Genomic DNA, 22,655 nt, shown 5'->3' with positions numbered 1-22,655 from the left:
CTAGTGAAGTCGTCGCCGTTCAAGTGAGCTATCACAACTATAAGCCCTCACCCCCATCAGCTTCCCCAAGAAACAGAAACTCACCCTTTTCTTTGCACCCCCAAGTTAGGGTTAGGTTTCCTGAGGTCACATCACCACTTTTGGATCTCAGGACAATGCCAGCAACACGGGGGGACAAGGTTATCAACCTGCCTTGAAGAGCTGGACATACCTCTGCCAACTCGACATCCGCCTGGGGACACAGGGTTTCAATCCTTGCGGAAAGGGGTAGTTATAGATTGGGAGACCAGGTCACTCAATGGGTTGCGTTGAAAACATGTGAAGAAAACTGAAGTTTCTAACTCACGTGAATTTAGTTTTTCCCATTTTCCCTCATTGTATGACACAGTCTTTGATTTTAAATCATGTCATTTTTCACTGGGTCTTAATATTAGAGATGGTGTGCCAGAACCCCAGCCAGCCCAGCACACCCCGAATTTTTGCGGCGATAATTTCGCCATTCCGAACGCTTACGCCTCATTAATTCAATCACCTGCCCAGTATACCTTCTCATGAGTCGCGTGTTTTGCATGCTGAACTTCTTCATTTTGTGTGTGTAAGATATCACATAAACGTCCGTATCTGCGCTTCGAGTCCGCCTCGATATCGTGGTACTTCGTGTCGTGGGCTCGTATGGCGCACCAGAGACCTATTGAGGGCGGTGCCACTGGCTGTATTTCTTAGTGGATCTCCCAGCGCGTGTGTTATTTAAAAGTAGCTCTTTGCTCAAATTCTGCTTGCGTGGACCTCAAGGTCATCCGGGTTTGGTGCACCGGCAGACCATGTCATACAATATAGGCGTGCCGCCTACCCCAGCTTGTGATACGTAGATTTGCTAGTGGGGCTCGACAGTGTCCAGCGGGCATGATTATTATACAGGCTACGGCTCGATCAAAAGTAAAGCAAATTATCCGAGTATAACATAAACCCATACTACAACATCCATCCATCTAGTCGCCTCCGACTTGTGGAGTGCGTTGCTTATGTGCAATTGGCCTCTCACAGAGACGTGCCAACCGTGAGCGAATATCTACATAGGCCATAGCCTACTCGAGCTTCAAGCATCATTATCTTATCAGATGACTTAATAGACGCCCTAAGGTCTCCATGCGTTGGCGCTAGTGCGCGGCAACTATCACTTGCCTCTCACCTTAGTTTACAAGCCACGACTTCACATGCGTCGCTCTGAATCTGCTTGTCAAATCAACTGCTAGCACTCGTATTCTCGCTGTGGTGACAACTATTACTATACCTTCTAGCTCAACGTTCACTACAGCATGTCACTCATCAGTGACCCCGAGTAAGTACCTATCACCTGTTACTCAACGAGTGGTTCTTGATTAGGTTATTCACAGCTATCTTATTCATTCCTTGCGGTTGAACTACCTTCGTAACGTGGGAGATGTGTATGGAGCGCGTCTGATCTCGTTTGACCCCTCTTATGACTCCAATCCATACGTCCTCGCATCAGGTCTCGCCGACATCGGAAAGTGGGAGGAGCTTGGTTTCCCATCCAGCCCAGTACCCAGCGATGATGAAGCTGGCCCTAGCAATCGCCCTAGTGGCTATCCTCGAGCGACGGGGCTGAGATACACGACCACGATCATGGGTCCTTCGCGCGTAGGTGCAATGGGTCTCAGAGTTTCTGGGAAACGTGCTTCGGTGCTAAAGAGCTCGTATCGACACTCTTTACGCTCTTTACGCTCTGAAAAAGACACTGCCAATGTTATCGCTGTAGACACTAATCCGCCAGAGAATATGCCCATCGGACCCGCATCGGCACCCTCACCTGCCGTGGACGTTCTTCACTCCCCGGACAAGTCTACTGTAATTAGTTCTGCTACATCTCTCAAATCGACCACACCAATACAGGAGCAGAAGGATCTACCGAAGGCGATATCTCCCGAATTTCGACCTAAGTTCAAGGGTGCTGCGGAGATGGAGGCGAGGCGAAGACAGCGCATACTTGCTCGTGCTCGACCACCCCCTGTTGATCTGCTCCCCATCCCGACTGTTGATACCAAACCAGACTTCTCATCTTCAGAGTCTGAATCTGACTTGGAGGAAGAGGAAGAGGAGGTCGACGACGACGACGGTGAAGCTGACGAGGAGGTGATATTAGATGAGGACGAAGATGAGGATGAAGACTTCGACTTTGTTCCTCCCGATAGCAGCATCGATATGGATGAGGACGTATTTGATCCGTACGTCTCCTTGGTGCAAAGCGAGCTTATGATCATTCTTATTTTCGACGTGTAGGGAATATGCAGCAAGCCGTGGGCTAAGCAGTATGAACACCAACTCTGACAGTGATGGAGTCTCTATCTTGTCTGGAGCGAACTCGCTCATGTCAACATCGGCCTCGGCATCCTCCATAATTGCCTCATCCATGCAGCCCGGCAGTAGTGCCCGCGTCCGCAACCGCTTGAGTCCGGTTAGAGAGGGTCGCCACAGCGAAGAGCGAGCTATTGATATCATGCCGGAGCGTCCAGAGGAGTCGGCGCCGATTGAAGTGGGCTTCGATATGGTGGTTCCTATATTCAAGAGGGACCAGCGCGCCCAGGTGTCGGATAAGCCATCTTCCAATCTCGTTGGCGGAGGCAACGCTGATACACAAGATCTGTTCGCTCGTCGTCCCGTTTCTGCAAGACAGCCTGGAAAATCTGCGTTATCGACAATGCTAGCTGAATCTTCTAGTTCATCTTCTTCCAATCCCTTCACCGAGCTATACAGCGCCATCTCTGGGCGCTCTGAGTCGGAAAGCATGGGCGTTAATATCTACTTCCCTCATGCGCGCGAACCTGCTGGGCGTCATCTGAAGTTGACAGTCAGAAACGACGCATCAGTAGAAGAGGTTCTCGGCTTTGCGTTGTGGAGCTATTGGGAGGAAGGTTGGCTTCCGAAATTGGACGACGGTCTTTCAGGCGAAGATGATCCAAAATGGGAAACACGCTGTTCCGCAGTCGGATGGATCTTGCGGATCGCAGAGGATGACGGAGAAGTCGACGAGGATTTCCCTCGTACGTCTCCTTCTGAAAATCATGGGATCGTTGGCTGATGAGAGCTCGTGTTAGCTCCTGATCGTACTGGGAGAATATCTAAGTTCAATTTTGATGCCTATGCTGCCCTCGAGGCCACTCCCGCCCAAGGTTAGTTATTCCCTTGTTGCGTGCGTTTTTCATGTCTGTATTGATGCATGTTACCAACAGTTCAACAGAACAAAATCCTAGATGCCAAGATTCAGCGTCGGTTATCACGTATCGTGATAAAGAAGAAGAAATCAACCGGGCTTCTAAACGCTACTAGCGGTGGTACTATGTTGGCTCCTCCTGCTCTTGATGGACTCTTAGGAATAAGTGCTGGCATGGGCTCATTCGCGTCTTCTGTTGGCATGTTCCCGAGCTCTCTTGGCCCATCGAGCAGCCATGGGCCCCCACAGTTCCTGAGAATCAGGATAGCTGACACCGTTGATGCTGGACATGTATCGACGACTATACCTGCGTATGTGCTACTTTACTTCTTTCGCCTATTTGACGGTATATATCTTTTGCAGATCGAGTGGCATGTACATGGCCGAGGTCCTTGATCATGTCTGCCAGAAGCGCAAGCTGATTGATTCCAAGGACTATGCGCTAATTCTTGATCTCATTTCTGCGAAGGTATACATACCGCTCGATCGAACAGTGAGAAGTTTGCAGGGAAAACGTGATCTCATTTTGGTGAAGAAGAATATGCTTCAGGCCTATGGGGTGGAGATGAGTAACGGATCTGGTAGGACTACTGATCCTAACGGTGAATTACACTTCATTTGTTATAATCTCATGATTCGTATTTACGTTTGTGTAGCCTCGATCTTCGAAAGGAGCTCAGAAGTGCCGGAACCTTCATTCAACTCCATATTCGACTACACGAACGCTTATAGGGTAACCTTCTATCCGTCTCGAGTTCTTAACTTCTCAATAGGGTCGTCTTATACAGAAATACACTGTCTATCGCAAGGTTCCGATGCTGGTCACTCGCAGCGCTCGGGTTCTCGCCATTGACGGAGGCTATATCCATGTCAGAATGTCTGGTATTCGCCCTCCAAATACGCTCATCGCCTCTCACAGATTATGCCTATGTCTAACAAGGCGAAACATATGTTCGACAGCGGCAAGACACCCTCTTATCACTTGAAGAGCGTAGTGAACTGCCAGCAGTCTAGTAAGAACAGCTCGGCTTTCAAGTTAATCGTGCATACTACTGCCGAAAGGAATAAGCGATACGACTTTGAGGCTGAGAGTCCCAAAATAGCTAGTAAGTACTCCGAAATCGCTTTGTTCATACTGCTTCAACTTTCTCAGGTGAGATCGTCCAAACAATCCGGGCCTTGAAGTTGGCTATGGAGCGACCGGGGACGATGAAGCAATCGCGCAGGAGTCGGCATGTCAGCTGAAGGTGTTACCGATTGTGGTTAAAGTCGTGAGACCCGCAAATATTATACTGTACTTTGGCATCGTATTGAAATTCTGCTAGAACGCAGCCGTTCATTGATAACCTAGATCAAGCTTACGACCACCCTTGACGCATTGGCAAGCGCGCCATCCAACTCAATACATAACTTGATTGAGGCAGCCGCGCACTTCATGGTAATAGGAAATGACCAGCAGTTGACAAGGCTACACATTGTGCGCTGCGTATCGTTCAATTCTTTGGGATGTCGATACCTTTTGAAGCCGCTGGAACGTTGCTTGCAAGCTATGACATGTGTATGGTCTTGACTTCTGTCATTGCAGCTGTCAAATGAGACATAATGATGATCCGTGAACTTTCTGATGTTCGGTGCTGACGCCCTAACAAGTTACATAATAACCGCGATTTGCGTACCATCTAGCTGTGGTCTTCGTTCGGGCTTGGTTTGAGCGGTGATATCCTCATGGATATCCTATTTACAACGTTGTGGTAAGTAGCATGTGATTTCGCTCTCGCATTTTACTCCGATTTTGATCGCTCATTTGGATGTCAAGACCCCGAGGTATCAAGTTGGTTCTAAAGCGCGAATAAAGCGCATCATCCGTGCTACATTTTCTCTGCATCATTAGGCAGAGGAAAAATCTATACATTTGTCTCATAAATATTCAAAGTTGCATCGCCTTTTTTTTTAGATCTTTTTATTATTATGTAATTATTGGGTTGACCAATATCGATCAAACTCAGACTGGAATTCTGTACAGTTCTGGTCTGGAGTCGACCCTCGTATTGTACGCAACATGTGAGTTCTCAAAATAACTCATTCAATTTGTACAGATCGCCATAACCTATATACGCCCCTCTTCATTAACCGTTTGAATCTGGCAGATTTCTCATGACGCAAAGAAAATACAAAGGAAAGCCACTGGAAGCACCATTTTGTGACAGTCATCAGAAATCTGCACCACAATCCCGACACCGAAGTGACACCGAGTAGAAGCGCTTTTCTGTAGAAACGAGAGCAAGCTGCGTTGCTCACCACCCGGAATTTTGATTATGCACCGCCCTTCCAGCGCTAACTTCAGATTTTCTATTTAACTATAATGAACAGGTCTCTCTTCATCAATGTGCTGTGCTCTCTTTCGGAATCGTTTGTTAAGCTGGACCTCTTCTGCTACTATTGAGCTCGCCCCAGCTCAGCCCATTCAATGTCGCACAACCGCTACTCGTTTGGGAACTCTTCGTGAGTTATTCATCCATTTCAAGTTTTGCACTCGATACTCAGCTCGCAATTGACTTTCAGAGGCTATCAAAATTCCGACCCGGCCATGCTCACCACCACTGGCCCTTTAATGAGCGTGCAAAGGGTCCAGAACGTTGCTGACAATGCTCATAACACTACCACGCATTTTCGGCGTGATACGGAGACCCTACAAACGGAATATATCCAGGGTCCAACGCAGGTCCTGAACACTGGCTTTCCCTCTCCAATGCCTACCCGTGGGACGGTCTCGATCATGATCCACCCTCAAGTGCAAATATATTTGCGCAATATTCTCATGTCCATGATAGCTCCCGCTGATATCCCCCAAGAAATCTGGCCATATCTGGGAGTGCTTTGCGACCCATCGTCTTCTATTTTCGTCGAACCTCGCCCATCGACGGCCAGTCCTATCGAATACACCCATACGATGAGCACGAGTCAAGACACCGCCTCACACACAGTCCCATTTCCTGGAAATGTGCCCCTCTCTCCTGAAACCACAACCGAGTGGAGTCCAAACAGCTTCCACACCAGTCTAAACAATCAAGAGATTCGCTGTCGCTGGGGTGACTGCAGAGTACCCATTATGTCCAGCTCATTCGGAGCAATAGAGGCTCACCTTAGGACACATCATTTTGGGCAGGAGCGTGGAATAATTTGGGTTCCCGGTGACCGAGGAATGTGCCAATGGGTTGGCTGCACATGGCAGCGGCCAATGCTGCATCGGAGCTTCGCAAAGCACATTGCCACGCAACATCTTGGGACGACCGCGACTAGCTGTCCAGATTGCGGCGAGGAATTTACGCGTGGTGACTCAAGGAACAGACACGCTCTCTTGAGGCACGGCGGTGCGCTGGGTTCTCCAAGCCTCCCATAGGTGAGAATTTTATGCCGTTCCAAATCGTCGATTAGCTAATCCCTCCATGAGATGCAAGCCAACTCGTAGTCATCATACTGGCCAATTGTAGTTCATTATGCTTTGTAGGGAAGAGGCGTCGGTCAGCAGCGAACTATAGCAAAGGTGGTGGAAGATGGGACTAGCATGTCAACAGACAAGCGGACGCGACTGGGTGTTGGGAAGCCGTTTGTCGTAGCTGGATCTCCCGAAGAGAACGATTGTTCTGATGTTCCATGTGTTGTTCGGACTAGTAGGAATGGTCCAAGCTCGCCATAGAAGTGTCAATTTCTCAAATTTGTTGTCAATTGTGGCCCCATCATGCGCCCGTCCCACAGGGGGACGGCGCGCGGCGAGGAGAGACGCCGTATCGTGATTGAGATAAGCCGGCTCGTCATAATTCGATGCGACAGTTCCTAGCACGAGACAACGAGATGTCATCTTTGAGGATTGCGTACTAGTTGGTATCGCACAGAAAGGGTGAGAGTGCGTCCTGCAAGATGCCTATCCGAGCATTTCCCAGGCTTTTTAAGAATAGCGTGGACTCAACGAAGGGCTTGACATGGCAGCGATTTCAAGAGAGAAGTTACTGGAGCCGCATTGATGATATCCATACCTTCACGACCCATGCACATCTCCCTACTAAAACTGACGAACTATTTGTCTATATCGATGGACATTATCAGATTGGCTTCTCGACATCGACCGTTTGCCTGACTTCATATGTGGCTATTGTCAAGTTGAAGTAGTACGACTCTGGCTGGACGATGGCAGTGCGACTTTCCGATCGGCAAATGACATCACATTGGTTCTAGAAGATAGTAACGGAGCGGAACATATCTCGCGGAAACTCGATACTCACATGAAGTTGCGTCGCTTGAATCACCATAGATCTACGTTTCAATTTAAGTACATACAACCTTGCCAATTCTCGGTTTGTGACTGAGCGAGAAGCCGCCACAGTGTTGCAAGAGTTTTGGTTGCGTAATGAGCTTAATTGATGAGGGTTCCATTGAATGGGCGCTCACGTCTATTTCTCCCTGATAGTCTAACTTCAGTATCTTAAAGTCAGAGGTGAGGTGAAAACTAATCATGTTAACGTCTCAAGATGTCAAATGAAGAGAACTTTTCAGCGAGATGGTCGTGAACCGCACGTCCGCTTCATCTCTTTTGATTTGTGGTAAACATTTGTCGTTCTCCGATATTATCGCTGGAATTGTCATGATGTTGAAGGTAGACTCACAGGTAGTGATTCCTGCCTACACGGTTTTCCAGAACGAACAAAATTGGTGGACATGTTTCAAACACTATTATTGCCAAGGAGGAATGCGTGCAGGACCGCGACGTCATCTTGGACTGTCACTACCACTTCACTACGAATATCTCCGATAGGAGACGGAAGGTTAGAGAAGCACGCAAACATACCATTTCTACCTCCCAAGTTGCGCTGCTCCGGGCATACCCCTTAAGCATGAATGCCCTTCTTGATAGACTCCCAAGATTGATCGGAGTTATATCGAGAGGAATGGGTCAATAGTATTTTGTGCTAGTGCTACTCAAGATGAAAGCGTTGTGCGACGTACGTCTCCTCAGAGGCTTTGTGGCGCTGATTTCCAATTTTTGGGTCCGACTCGGTCAGCGCTTCGGCCCCAAGCACCGCCAGCGTAGCAACCACATCCATAAGGACAAATATGCAACCAACTTGATCCGATGCGATGGGTATCATAGGTTTTCCATTGGTCTCCGTGCATTCGATTGGACGGTGCGGGCCACAGCGCAACCGCTGCCACACCAGATGCTGTCTCCTTTTGACAATGTTCTCGACCAGGTAACGCACTATATTTGTTCGATGGATGTGACCGTCGTAGTACGGGTTGATGTCATTCTGTCCACACCCGGTCCTATCTCACTATCAGTGGCGCTGAAATGTGCGTGTTGCGATATTCTGCTAGATTTCACAATTTATACATTGTGTTGACGCTTCTGAGAGCTTTATAGGTCCGTACACTTCGTGGTTCTCGATGCGCGAGACGATTGGGATATGTACACAGAGCGTTGAGGGCTTAGGATTCTGATTTCTCTTACGGCCATTGGCCGCGCGTCTTGCTTCCACCCTGTCCAGTGTAGCGACCATCAACTGGTTTGTCCACGACTAAATGATCTCTGCGCGCTGGAGCTCTGGCTGGAGGATGATGAGGCGTGGTCAGGAGCCGTCTTCTTGGGACACTTGGCTTATCCCGCACGCTGATGGCTTATAGTGAGCACATCAAATGTTACTCTGGACGAGTGTCCTCCAGATATCCACCGTCATGTATTTAATGCAGTCCGTCGAGCTCTTTATTCTATCCAGCTCGCACTCCTCAAATATTTCGTACGCTCCTCGTTCACTTCTCTAAATTTGCTACTTACAATTCACAGAACGTCCTTGAACACAATCTCAGATCATCGCTTGAATTCATAGGCAATCGGGCGTTCTGCAATTACCAAGTCACGACATGTATGTTCTCACTAACTCTTCTTTCGTGCTGAATATCATATTCAAACTAGAGCCTTACACCATATGTCTGAAACTGTGAAGTGCGAGTTCGACCAGGAGAAATGCAGTGAACAAATCACTAAGAGCGTCTCCAGCATTCAGGACCACCTCCGGAGCGCGCATGGAGTCGGACGCGGAGCCCAAGAAGTCAGTTGTACATGGGGTACTAGCTGCCATGTCAAACTTAGGTCCGACGATATCCCGCGTCATGTTGCGACAGCCCATTTGCATATCCGGCTACGATAGGCGAATGATTGAAGTCGCCATGTTCAGGACGAGTACGTATTCCTGTTCTGTACTTATATTATTACCAGTATCCGTACTGTCGCGATGTATGATAGCATAGCAGTCATTGGATTACTTTCCTGCGCTATACGTTTTGCAAATACGGAGTTCGACCCTTATTTATGTGATTCTGAAGAGACCCGAAAGGCGTATCAAGAAGTGTCAGAAATTGAGGCGAGCCAAAATTTTGGACTAGAGCGTGCTCATAATATGCTTTGCCGGTAACATTCCAATCAAGATAAGATTATGTGCGTAATCGAAAGCTGCAAAAGATGTATTTATCAAGCTCTCCTCTGAGTTGTAAAGTAAACATTCTCCAGCCATGTGAAGGTTACATTTCCTACTCACTGAGGAAGGGATGGTTCCTTCGTTATGTGATCATACCATGTAGTACCTGAACTTGGTATGTCATTCACGTGTTCAATATGTCAGAATTGTATATAATACGTATTTTAAGTAATATACAAATCCTTCTAAAGCTATCTCAGATTATATCCTAAATGTCGTGATAATTCCATAGACTTAGCTACCACGTGCCTATCTAGACAGGCGCAGACTCGCTCAGTGGCAGCCGCTGTCCCGAAGTAACTGTGAGCCACGTTGGAGCCTCGCGACGATGACCGCTATGCATCGCTCTGTCCAGCTCAAAACTTGCACTGAGAGGTATACCTATTCTCTTCTAGTTTCCTCTTCAAGCTCGGCGATGTGTCCCCGATATCCACTCACGGCGAGCCAGCACCGATACTGGTAGCAAGCGAACCACTGCCAACCAGATGCTGTTTCGTACTCGGTGCCTATGTGTACTCGAACCATATGCAAGGCGGTGCGTGTATAGGAATATGACTTAATCCTGTGCGTAACCCTACCACTATCTGTGCCAACATCCGATCCCGGATGAGGTGCGATATCGCATTCGCTCCCGGTTGCTGGCAGCGGGCATATCCAGTAGGCATGTTATATTGGTATCCGTTTTTCTTCAATGCCTACAATGTTATGAATCGCCGGGTCTTATACAGAGACTCAACGCAATCGTATAACGGTGCAGTGTACTAAGTGGGTCGCGTGCTTAGTACGAAGCCCCATTAGAGGAACGGGCGATGTCCCCAAATCACACTCTTGATAGTTCGCTACCTGGGCCACCCGGTGATTCTGGCTCTAACAAGGTCAGTGTGGTCCAGACCTTGCCGCAGGACACTAGGGTGGATGTATACCTTGTCCTTTGCGGACCCTCATGCAGCGCACCGGTGGCCGCAGAATGCAGAGTGGGTTGTAAGTGCGTCGTATGCGCCCCCCTCACCACTTATTGGTTTATAAAACCATTGACTTGCCGTCTCTTCATCCATCAGGTTCCCTCCACTTGTATAACGGTGCGTCCTTATAATCGTTACAACATACTATTCTCCCTTACAATGTAAACATACAGAGAAACATCAGGTTCCCTCCACTTGTATAACGGTACGTCCTTATAATCTTCATACCGTACTATTATCCGTTACAATTACAACATGCAGAGAAATCGCGATTCAATCGTATTCAGCTTGTCTCACGACGCCCTGTGTCCACTCTAGACCAAGGTGCGTGACATACATGCATGAGATGCACCATTCTTATTCGTGATATATCCAGGAACAACTCTTCTTCACATCATCCTAATGGCCGCCAGGTGTGAATTTAACCCCACATGTGGTGTCTCTATCGATCACAAAGACTCAAGTAGCATCCAACGACATTTGGAGTCCGTGCATTCTGTCCCGAACGATAGGCACCGAGACGTGACGTGCACCTGGGGTTACTGCAATGCTCAAGTCAATTCCACTAAACTCACACAACACATCATGACAGCGCACTTGAAGTCGTTGGTCCGTAGAGGGTAATTCGTCGTGGGCTAGATTCTGTATATTTCGCTTTGTGTTGTACTGCTATACACTCGTCTCTTTGCTGTAGCATAAGCATCCAGGTTATTTCATAAGCTATCCATCCGATGTATATATTCTTGCTGGGCTCGCTACCTCTCTCGTGCGATGTATTAATTCACATCTGACCGCTGAGACGATCAGTCTTTAAGATCCGTCTTGCCGTCGCAAGATCTGTAGGTAATCTAGATTGACAATGTTGATGAGCTTAAGATGTATTGCTGTTGTACCACTCGCAGGTTCCCAAACGCTCGGATATCAATCCGGGAATCCAGAAGACGGGTCCGAAGGGGATATTTGAAACTTGAGGCGACAACGATGAATATTCATCGGTGAACACACGCCTTTATTATATTTACTGGTTTTATGAAAAATCACTATCTTTAGAGAAGATGAAGTCACCACTGTCATCGTGAGAATGCATCTCAGATTTCATTGACTCAAGCTGGCGTCGACGATCAGGAATTTCACAACAGTAGCTACAATCAGATTCTTCTATTATTCTATTAGTAGACCGTTATTGATGTGATACTTACCCTCAGCGTCCCGTTGCATGAGATATTCAACCTTATCCACTTGTGGCACTGTGCAACTGCTGGCACTTTCATGAGAATGTACCTACGAACTTAACCTCAGCGTGCGCAGATATCCAAAACAAAATACGTATAGGTCATGAGGTCATTTATTCAATGAATTTCGACTAAGCGAGTTTGACAGACTATGCCTGAACTGTGTTCAGGCGCGAGATAGGGCCATCAAGAAATCTACAATACTATGAGGTAGCTATATAATGCTTGCAATCGCATTATTAGCATCAGTTGTACAGCGGCCGCGTTGCTAATAATCTATCATGAACTTTCAAGAACACGCTACATATATGCTCATACCACCTCGAATCGCATTGAATGGTCCACGGATGTTTCAACTTTCGGTACTCAAACGGTAGGAGTCGAGAATGCTTAGACGCGATTTTTTAAAAGCCCTCGAAATAAGATGTACCCAGGCACGATAAGTGCGGCGCCCCACGTGAGATTGATAAGCGATAGGTATATATGCGCGTAATTTCACGCTTACGTACTTACTGTATCTATTAGCATTTAAACGCCTGGCGCCAAAACGATATCCTTCTACTGTAGCCCCCTGAGCGGCAATTGAGGCTCCGGTACTATGTCTGGGTGCTGCGCTTCCAGTGATATCTAATCCTATCCGGACTACGGATATGGCTCATCAGGCATGCCAGAGATCGCGCCAGGATCGCGCAGAATGCCAGAAATATCCGCAATTCAGTGCACTACAAACCAACGCTAGGAAATATCGGTAAACGCGAGCTCCGAGACTCATCCGTCTGCATGATTTGAAAAATCCGTCGACTTGCGCCGTAATTATCCTGTCTTCACGTATTTTCGTGACTCCCGCAGGTGGCCTAGCTTGAATCATATGTGATGTGATGTCGGTTTTCAGAACACCATGCGTTGATATGTGGGCTTTTAGACTCACTCTACCAATATCCTGAACTCCAGCGCCCCGTGCTCCTCAAGTTTTGGTTCTCTTCGGGAACGCCTCTTGCTTTCTGTCTGTTGCCTTACTACCATTATTTTCGATCATCTTCGGGAGTTATGACTGAAGTGGTCAGTAGGTGTGTTGAATATCCCCTGATACGATGGCTCATAGGTGATTCTGTCTCTGATATCGACATGGAGGCCGCGCACAGCGCTAGACTAGCTAGAGGTTGCAGACCACGCTCTTTCTACGCTCCCGTGGACTCACCCGGAGCAAGCAACCATATAAGATCCTCTCGATGGCTGTCCCTCTGAACTTCGCACAACCAACTGATTTAACCCGCTCAGGTACATACTCACCAATCGTTTCATCTAAGGTGATTAATTACGTCTACAGGTTAAAGTCGCTGTTTTATCTCCCACGCGTTTCCTCTATCACTCGGTACGTTCTGTGAATTCTAGAACATAAGGTTTGTCTTCTAATTTAGCATGCGGGCGAGCCGTATATGCTCACGCTAGTATACAGTCAGCTTCACCACACTATGGCCGATTCCACATGGATATGTGAACTCTGGAAGGAAACCAGCCTCTGCGGGAGTACAGTTGTCGGCAAGGATTTACAGACAATCCAAAATCACATCATCACCCACCACAGCGACGACAGAACATGTACTTGGAGACCGTGTCAACACAAGCCAGTTCCGAACTTGAATCGACACGTAATGGACGTACACGTAGATCCTAACCATTCCCGGCGGGCTGGTAATAATTGATTTCCAGGCTCTAAGACGACGCTAAAACGACGCTATCCTCCATTGGATTTCCTTCGCTCCAAGCTGTATCTTAGATGCTAGCGCCTTCATTTATTCTATTTGTTCCACGACCAACGTCTTATGTATTAATTGCAGTTGTTGATTTATGGTGTTTGCACCGGACAATATTTGACTGACTCCATTTTCATTGTTCTTGGTTGAGCGACGGAACCGTTCCCCGGAGAACTGGTCGTTGCGCAATGTGGCAAGCAGTGGTATATTATTGTCTTGAATCGAGTCTGGTATCTCCCCGTGTTATTTGTGCAGTCGTGCACATCTCCCGCATATCCGCCATATGTACGATGCAACTTTGCGCCTCCGGAGGTCAGGTGGATATCCAGATTAGAATAGCTTCGTCGATGAGGAACAACATTGATTTGTACAGATGGATCTCAAATTTGTTTGTCTTGACCATCGAATCTCGTATGTCGCTTGCCAATTGCAGCAAGTATTCGACTACACTGGTATGTTCTCCTGTCATTTTCGAGTGCCTAACCACGAGATGTCGCATGTCACCCGCTGATCGCAGCCAGTACTCGACCACATTAGTATGTTTTATTGTTACTCTCGGGTGCGCCAACCTCTAACGTGCGAGTCATAGTCGCATCACTCATTATCCTGTCCAATAATTCTATGATTTCGGGCTCAACAGACTGACCTCGTCGCTGGAAAAATACAGAGCGAGTAGCGCCACAAATTTAGCTGGCAAAAGTAAGCGAAAATGTGTCCCGCATCGAAGTCGTTCTTTCTCAAGATCGAGAGATTAGATCGCCTTCTGCCTCTTCGGGGTCAATCTCAGATTATTCAATATAGACCCCCGACGTCACGGACCTCGGTCCGATGTGTTCTCGGACGACATCAAGGTCACAGGTCTTGAATTTGCTTCATCGGTTCGTAGTCTTGTGATTTCTAGCCATCAGGTAAGTGTCTCTTGTACCACGGAGGACCCCTGGAGTACGCGACGCGTCAGCGTATGCTAGCGAATATAAAATCGATCCCCCTACAAGCCCATCCCCTGAGCCTTTGCCTCATCCAGCACGTTCCGTCAAGTAGACGGCGAAGCTCGCCTCCATAACTACTGACATAGCATCAGGTGCGCTTTCGCTAGATCATCTAGAGGATTGATCGAACTGACACATATCTTGTTGCATTCGCTTCAGAATGGACTTCGACTTATTTTCGAATGAATCGGCAGCTGAGGACGATGACGAGTATCCTCACGTGCACAATCACTTCGCTGTCTGTGCAGATCTGCGCGCCGCCATTCGAGCTGAGTGCGATATGATATGCCCAGTCCTTATCGCCATCGGTGGTCGGAAGGCGCCTTCTGCCTGTTCTATTCTGAAGACGGTGCCTGTCGATGTACGTGAGCATTTCCTCATGTTTTGCGCGGCACGGGTCCCATGGACTAGCATCCCCCTTAATTCTTGGATCTCCATGCGGAGCATCTGCGCCCACGCAATTTCGTGGTATACACACGTCTGCTCATCCGCCCCGGGTGCTCTTCCTCCTGTTGGCCTAATCGATAGTGGCAATTGCGAGACTGCTTACGCACATCTTGACGGGAGTGCAACATTTCTGCTGAACGCCAATCTCAGCCATCACACAGTCACCCATTATTCTCCTTCGGCGGAGTCTTTTACGGACCTGCTCTCTTCCAGAGCCCCAAAAATCCAGTCGAACGACGTTATACCAACACTCTCTTCCGACGTCCGGCAGCATCTCTTCTCCTTCCTCTCGACCGGCTTCCCACAACAAATTATGCCACTGGAGTCGTGGAAGTCTATTTACAGGCTATGCAGCCAAGCTATCATGCTGCATGCGCGCTCAACTTCCGACACGAGATCCTTTGGCTTGTCAACGAACAACGTTTTTCCTGCAATCCCTTCCACAGTTCAGATGGGCGCGGAGCCGGGCACATCTGTTCAAGGTATTGGACCCCTCGATTCGTTCCAAGAAGACGAGATCGCCCATTTTGAAGACATACTACAGTCCTTGAAGGAAGACGCTCATATTCAGCTTGGCGAAGCTGATGATTTGTTCAGCGAGGTCTCCCACGATCAAGTCTTCGCCGAAGCTGGGCGCGACACGACTGCGCCCTCGGAATCACTGTGCTTATGGGCGCGCTGCAATAGACCTCTGTCGTCTTTGAATGTTGCAGCCATTCAAGAACATATGCACATATATCATCTTGACGACCTCCGATCAGCGCAGGGTCGATCGGAGCGCATCTCCTGCCAATGGATCGGCTGCACGACGCATAAAGCCATCTTGATTCGCGGCCTCGCGAAGCATATTGCGACGCGGCACTTTAGGTCCACGTACAAACTGTGCCCTGTTTGTGAGAGGATGTTCTCCCGTGGGGACTCAGTATTTAGACACTGCCGTATAACGCATGTCCCTACAATCTCGCTAGTCGGTGAGTTTGTGGGTTGTTCCATTCGTCTATATTGCTAAGGTGATTTGGGGAGTGAAGTTCTTTAGTGTGGGTTTTATAGCCCCTGAACATATTCGTCGATGTCTCACATTCTATGCTGGCATTCATTATTGATTCACCTATTTTGTCGCTCTCCGCTGAGAGTTTTGATCTCTGTCTATGAGTATGCGCTTATCTTATTATCTGCAGCCTTCGGCCTTTGCCTAGATGGTATATCTATTTGCCTGGTTCTTGGTGAGCAGTGCAAGGGTCACTGTCTGCAGCCCTGGAGGTGAACTATTAGGCCACGGGCCCACATATCTATTGTTAACTGCACTGTATAGTTTTTATAGAGCCCATTATGGATGTAAAGAAAAATCTGTATGCCCATGCAGCTTATTATGTACCTTTCTGCCTTCTATAATCCTATTTGTTTTCCGACGTGATAGAGCCATGTAGGAAATAAGTACACGTGGATTGGTTGACTATCAGGCTGAAAGATGGGCGGTGCATGTGCGCTTTTTGGGGTGCTCGATGTATGTACCTGTAATATATAACTAGAGAGCTATAAGTAATAGATCGCATAGAATGAAGGACATACGCACTCTCAATCCGATGTCGTGTAGACGGAGGACTGAGGTGCGCGGGCGACGATGTAAAACGTATCGTACCGCGAGTTACCTAATTTAGAAGGACGGTAAATAAGATAAGGAACGAGTATAATAAGTAGCTAATAGTGTCCATTTGTATTACTGACTTCACAGTCCATTTACTTCGACAATTCATAGCCTTGCCTAATAGCTAGTAGGGCAACTTCACGATGCCAATACCAATATATTGTAGCATACGAATGGGGCAACTAGATATCTCCTTATTTATGAATAATCAGAGACCACAGAGAATCTCTTCTCCATCTCGGTTTCCAGGCATGCGCGCTGTACAATTGCCATCTTTGTGATCGCATCACACAGTATGACAGGTTCGAATTGGATGTGCGTACAAGGTAACAGAGGAGAGCTTTCATTCTGAGGATATGAGCAACATTTGCGACTCACTGTATTACAGCAAAGTGGTAGCCAATACGCGACCGCGGTCATTCAAGAAAGATAATATATATTTCCTCAAGCAGCGGGGATATGCTGTGTGCTCCCCAGAATTCTTGAAATCCAGCGCTCGGACGGATCAGAGGGACAGTCAGCAAGCGAAGCGAGTAGTATATACCGAGACCCACTCAAACTCGTGTGCATCTTCTCCTCATGTCTTCCGAACAGTTGATAGCAAGAGCAAACAATGCAATCGCTTCATCCTGCGATTCAGCACCATCAATCGACGCTCATCAAAGGGCAACTCGGGACGGACTGGAGAATATCCTGCATCTCTCCGTGAGCATCGACGAATGGTGTCTCTGAAGGGAACATAATGTCCCGTCTTTTGGAGAAAACATCAAGCTGCAGTAGTATAGATGGCTGCTGCAGCCCGAAAGGGGACGTATGAGGAAGCGAGACAATAGGTTCATTGTCTGGATAATTCATAGGGCATTAACTTTCGATTAATCAGTGATTGAAACATCCTCGATGACCCTGTCGATTTCATTGGGACGGCCGTGTGAGCTGAGAGTCAACTCATAATTAGGTTATCTCAGCAGGGCTCGCGTTTTTCTGCTTTCGAAAACATACCTGCTAAGCCAACCACATCTAGTATATCATCTTGTTCAGCCCATCGAGATTCAGGCGGCAAATTTTCTCTTCCCAACGAATATTCTAATCCAGCTGTCTCAGAGCTAAGAGTTGGTGTTCTATAATATCAACTACTCAACGCTAAGTCAACCGCCGTGCTTACTTGATAGACCTCTTCCACGAAAACTTCCGTCAATTTTCAGATGAGTTGGACAAAATGCGAGATTCTGCGCCAATAATTCGTTTAGGTCATCTTAGTTATGCACGCGTGCATTGCTCGCCATAATTTGCCTCTAGAGAAGAAGAGCTAATCCATTGCCGTCAGCGACGTGTCTTACACACCTTCTAGTATCTTACCTATTGACGATGCTGTTCATCTAAACCAGTAGCTGACGTAATTTTCCAGCTTACATTCCACAACTATCAGTCCTCGAAAGAAATCAATTACTGGAAGCAAAAGGTCGTTTCAATGTATATTTGCATCGATAACCTGAGAGCATGATGCTAGCCGTAGAATGCTTTGAGAAATCATAAAGTTAGCGAGGGAAGCGAGAGACAATGCGTATGTCGATATTGTGCAATCTCTGTCTATCGCAAGCTTGTGTTAAAAGACGCATTGAATACAGACCCCTAGCCAACCATGATGACTATGTGCCTCGTCCTACATCCCGGACCACTTCTCAGAACCGTTTCAATGGATGACTGGCAAGCTCTTTCATATTCTCAAATATCAGCGAGAGATGAGCGGTCCAAGAAAGTTGTTCGATGGTGACAGAAATGATCGAGAAAGTCCACAAGCGATGTACGCAAGTACGGGCACACCAATAAGCAAGAAACATAGAAGGCGGCATAGAGAGCCAATGAGAGACCGCAATCAGATTCAAATGACGGATGGGTTCGCGATGAGGCGGATGTGAAGCGAGTTTGCGCGCGGCAAGCACTGAGTATATATGTTGGAGGTCGACGACAAGAGCATGCTCAAATCTTCGCGAATTCAGATATAACTGAGCTAAACCGGGCCAAGAAGAAAAAATATGAGTACAAAGTTTGAGTACTGAGTCTTTGAGACGAGACACTGTAACGAGTTTTACTAATGGTCAAGGGAGTGGGCCAGAGAGAGCCTCAGTCACACGACAAGCGCCAGAACGCGGAGTATGAACTTGATGGCAAAACACGAAGATTTCCGCATTGATAAAAGCAGCGTTTAAAAATCAATCCAGGGCAATCCAACGTCTCTTCAAGCTTCAGGTTTGAATCGAAAGACTGTCGAGGGAGAGATACACTAAAGATACACCGAGGCCGCATTGCGCAACGTGGAACCTCGGCGCCAATGAGGACCTCGTAAACAGACTGGTAGCAAGGAATTCAACCACGACCATATTCATTTAGCTGATCAGAGTACCGTCTCATCTACCCGTAAATATGGAAATCATCTACTGGCTGGCGATGACAGGCTTTCGTATGCCACGGATTGAGTGCATTGGAGATCTGCAGGTACGTATGAATTCACCAGATGTACCTAAGAGCCCGGTTGCACACTCAATGTTTGACATCTTCAGAGACTCCACAGCTAGCCTGTGGTAATTGTCTGCCACACATGGAGCGAGCTATGACAAGAGGCAATGCGGAGAAGTGCGCCAAAAAGAGCACGAAAATGAACGAGAGCTCAAGGCCGAGAGAAAGCTGCGGGAAAGATGGTCGCGGACGTACTCGCCGAGCGGTGTTCGCCACCATTTCTGAGGATATCATGCCCGATCATTACACCAGTAACGAGGTCAGCTGAAGGAACGACGTGAAACAGTACATGGTATGCGCGGGGAATATGCAGATCGAACTTCAGTGAAGAAGAGGAATGTCAAATATCTTCGCGGCGTGCACCTTCGAATGGTGGAGGTAGTGTGGAAACTGTGGACGGGCCTTTGTCAGAAGGATGCCCTCCATCGACATCGGGAAAAAATGGCCTTCGAACATTCCCCAGATATGGTCAGGTGAATTGGAAATGACGGTACCGGTAGTTACGCATATCTATGAAGCGTGGGATACATCTAATGAGAATTGGCCACTTGACAGATATCATTCAAGACATAGAGGCATATCATATAGATTTCGTCCCTGATTGTCTTCGTTCTGGTCTGTAAAGTTCACTTATCCGCGTAACCCAGCTCGATGCAACAGTATACCTCTCACTTGGTATGTCATACTTACTCACCTTCATCATCAGTATATGTCCATGTAACTTTAATGCTTGTATTATTTTTCTAAGTGGAGTATCGACAACTGGAGGCCCAAGAAACGAGAGGCTCAACCTGATCCTGGAAATCCTGAACGTCGAAATTGTGGGCTGGAAATCAATGGCAAAAACATAGCAGGCGAACATGCTGGATTTTGCTCAATCACAACACCAGCACGCGTCATGCGCCTGTTAGCCATATGTGCCTCGCCGCGAACGGATGTTGTCGTGGTTGCAGATGCTATGTGAGGCTTGTGATAACGCCAGAAACGCTTATTCAAAGTTGGGGAAGCAGGACGCGTGCTTGACGTTCAAGTTGGAGATATCCTCGTCCACTGTTTCTATTTAGATCCGTTCAGCGCAGCGTTCTTTGCTAACATTCACGCCACGGCGTCAGTCCCTCACTGCTCGCTGTCGTCTCGCGTGCCACTGATGTGATAGTTTACCAGTTTTAGGGACTTCACTTACCAATCTCATCGCGAAGTCGTGAAGATACCCCACACTTCGCAATCTAGACCGCAGTATAGATTCCGCGGGATTAGGTTTTTCACACTCGCGTCCGCGCTGAATGAATTCACGTGGGCAGAGACGCTTGATGGATATCCTCCTGACGGAAATTCGCTGGCCGGCCGCCTACATCTGGGAACTGTCTGAATAATTGCATTTGATTACCCTGCCTTCTCACCACGCAGCTTACTATACCCTATACCATTCTTCAGCCATGAGACTCACGCAAGGCCCCCGAGCCGGGAATCATCGATCAGGGTTACAGGTGTCCTTTATACGCAGGGATGAACAGGTGGACTCCCACTTGGTATTGTTCCCCACCACAACGCACTGGATAGGTCGTCGACACCAGAGGCGATATGATGTTTCGGACAGCTCTTTCTCTTCGGCGCGCACCTGTTGTCTTTCATCGCTCGTTCTCACTATCGTCGTCTCGTGTGATCACACGACCTGTTCAGCCGCTTTTACATCCACCATCGTCACTCTTTCGACAACCTTTGATAATCAGAGGGGCTGCAAGCTCAGTCTCTGGTCGACCGGGCTCGCAGACTTTCAAACAGGCCGCACGAAACATAAAGGAAGAGGTTGGAAACTCGACAAGTGACCTCGCTAAAATCATCGCGGGTGCCAACTGGTTCCATGATGCTGTTGAGCCAAACCCGAAGAGGGATACTTTCGTAAGTAACCCCTTGAAGCCGATGATAGAACTCGGCTTGTGTCATGTGTGTCGTGCCTTCGCAAGACATAGACGCCCACGAATGCTGCCCCTCGATACTTCATCTGACGTGCTAATCCCAGCTCGGAATTACAAATGCTGTTGCTCATTCGGTTCCCCCGCAATACATTGCGTTCGGCCTTGCCGGAGGTCTTCCGTACCTCGGGACTGCAGCAGCAACGATCTACATGGCGCAGCAAGCGGGCATGGCTACCATGGGTCGGTGGCATCGCATCCTCTGACCCACTCAACCCACACGTTGACGTCGTTGCATTAGATTTGACCTCGCGCATCGATCCTGGCGTTGCGATCACAATGCTGGACCACGCGCTGAACATTCAAATGACGTACGGAGCCGTAATGCTCTCGTTCCTCGGTGCGCTGCACTGGGGTTTCGAGTTTGCCGGCTACGGTGGACATAAGGGGTTCGTCTTCTGCCCCCTTGTCATAGCAATCCACCGCACACAGCATTAACCACCCTTGCACTTTGCAGCTACATCCGGCTCTTCCTAGGTGCTGCACCAGTGGTGTTTGGCTGGTCCACTCTCGCACTGCAACCCATGGAGGCGCTCATCGCGCAGTGGGTTGGCTTCACTTGTCTGTGGTGGGCCGACCTCAGGGCAACTAATGCAGGATGGGGTAGGTGGTTCCACTGATTCCAATGTGTGCCGAAGCTGAATAGCATGTCGCACTTCTCAGCACCGCGGTGGTACTCACAGTACCGCTTTTACTTGTCTCTTCTCGCTGGCGCCTGCATTATAGGATCCCTTGCTGCAACGAGCTATTGGGGTCCAATTGGCGGACATGGCCTCGTCAGTCATGACCTGAACATGGTGGGTCCCTGTTGCTGCCTATGAATACAATTCATATAAGGATACTTATCGTTCGACCTAGATTCGCGCTGAGCGGAAGAAGAAAGCGCCCGAGATTCTTGGTCTCGTGGGTGGCGAAATCGAGGCGGTCGCCGCGCCAGCTGATGCCGACTCGTATGTGCTCGTTAGGAAACGACGCAACGGTAGTGAAGAGAGCAAAGAGGAGCTAGAGCGTGAGCAGTGAGCATCCTGAATTGCATTGAGTGGTCGGGGGCTACGCCGTGTATCATTGCTGTATATAATTGTAGCACTCATTGTCTGTGTTTGTAACAATAACTATCACAACTGCTGTAACTTTCGTACTACTATTTTTGACCTCCTTTCGTACACCGTGACACTGGTCTCGTGGTGTAGTTGCACTGGGCACGAAACATCACACAAGATACACAATCTGGTAAATTGACCGTGACATACATCACTGAACCGGAATATCTCGCGACGCATGTGATCGGGTCATCGACCATGTCCACTCTCATCGGCAATTAATGACTGGCACGATATGGTCGATAGATCCATCGAGCTACACAAAAGTACGGTGACTTGATTG

At 48.1% G+C, this 22,655-nt stretch overlaps 3 protein-coding genes across 3 annotated transcripts; all 3 read left to right on the top strand.

Moving 5' to 3' along the window:
* Positions 1–1,316: 1,316 nt before the first annotated feature.
* On the top strand, positions 1,317–4,474 carry FIBRA_08104 (uncharacterized protein; the record flags this gene model as incomplete). Its single annotated transcript, XM_012329761.1, has 10 exons — positions 1,317–1,339; positions 1,395–2,243; positions 2,299–3,059; positions 3,114–3,188; positions 3,249–3,540; positions 3,593–3,831; positions 3,886–3,962; positions 4,003–4,098; positions 4,149–4,335; positions 4,383–4,474. 10 exons carry the CDS (start codon positions 1,317–1,319, stop codon positions 4,472–4,474), a joined length of 2,691 nt encoding a protein of 896 aa, XP_012185151.1.
* A 1,222-nt stretch (positions 4,475–5,696) lies between these two features.
* FIBRA_08103 (uncharacterized protein) lies at positions 5,697–6,629 on the top strand (the record flags this gene model as incomplete). Its single annotated transcript, XM_012329760.1, has 2 exons — positions 5,697–5,731; positions 5,792–6,629. The coding sequence occupies 2 exons, from the start codon at positions 5,697–5,699 to the stop codon at positions 6,627–6,629; spliced, it is 873 nt and encodes a 290-aa protein (XP_012185150.1).
* Positions 6,630–14,853: 8,224 nt separating this feature from the next.
* On the top strand, positions 14,854–22,292 carry FIBRA_08102 (uncharacterized protein; the record flags this gene model as incomplete). The annotated part of the gene is made up of 7 exons (XM_012329759.1): positions 14,854–16,111; positions 20,897–21,198; positions 21,320–21,455; positions 21,514–21,661; positions 21,730–21,875; positions 21,936–22,069; positions 22,131–22,292. 7 exons carry the CDS (start codon positions 14,854–14,856, stop codon positions 22,290–22,292), a joined length of 2,286 nt encoding a protein of 761 aa, XP_012185149.1.
* Positions 22,293–22,655: the final 363 nt, after the last annotated feature.

Source organism: Fibroporia radiculosa, assembly GCF_000313525.1.
Source record: "Fibroporia radiculosa TFFH 294 genomic supercontigs, scaffold29990, whole genome shotgun sequence".
Taxonomy (NCBI): Eukaryota; Fungi; Basidiomycota; class Agaricomycetes; order Polyporales; family Fibroporiaceae; genus Fibroporia; species Fibroporia radiculosa.
This window is presented reverse-complemented; position numbering and strand designations above follow the sequence as displayed.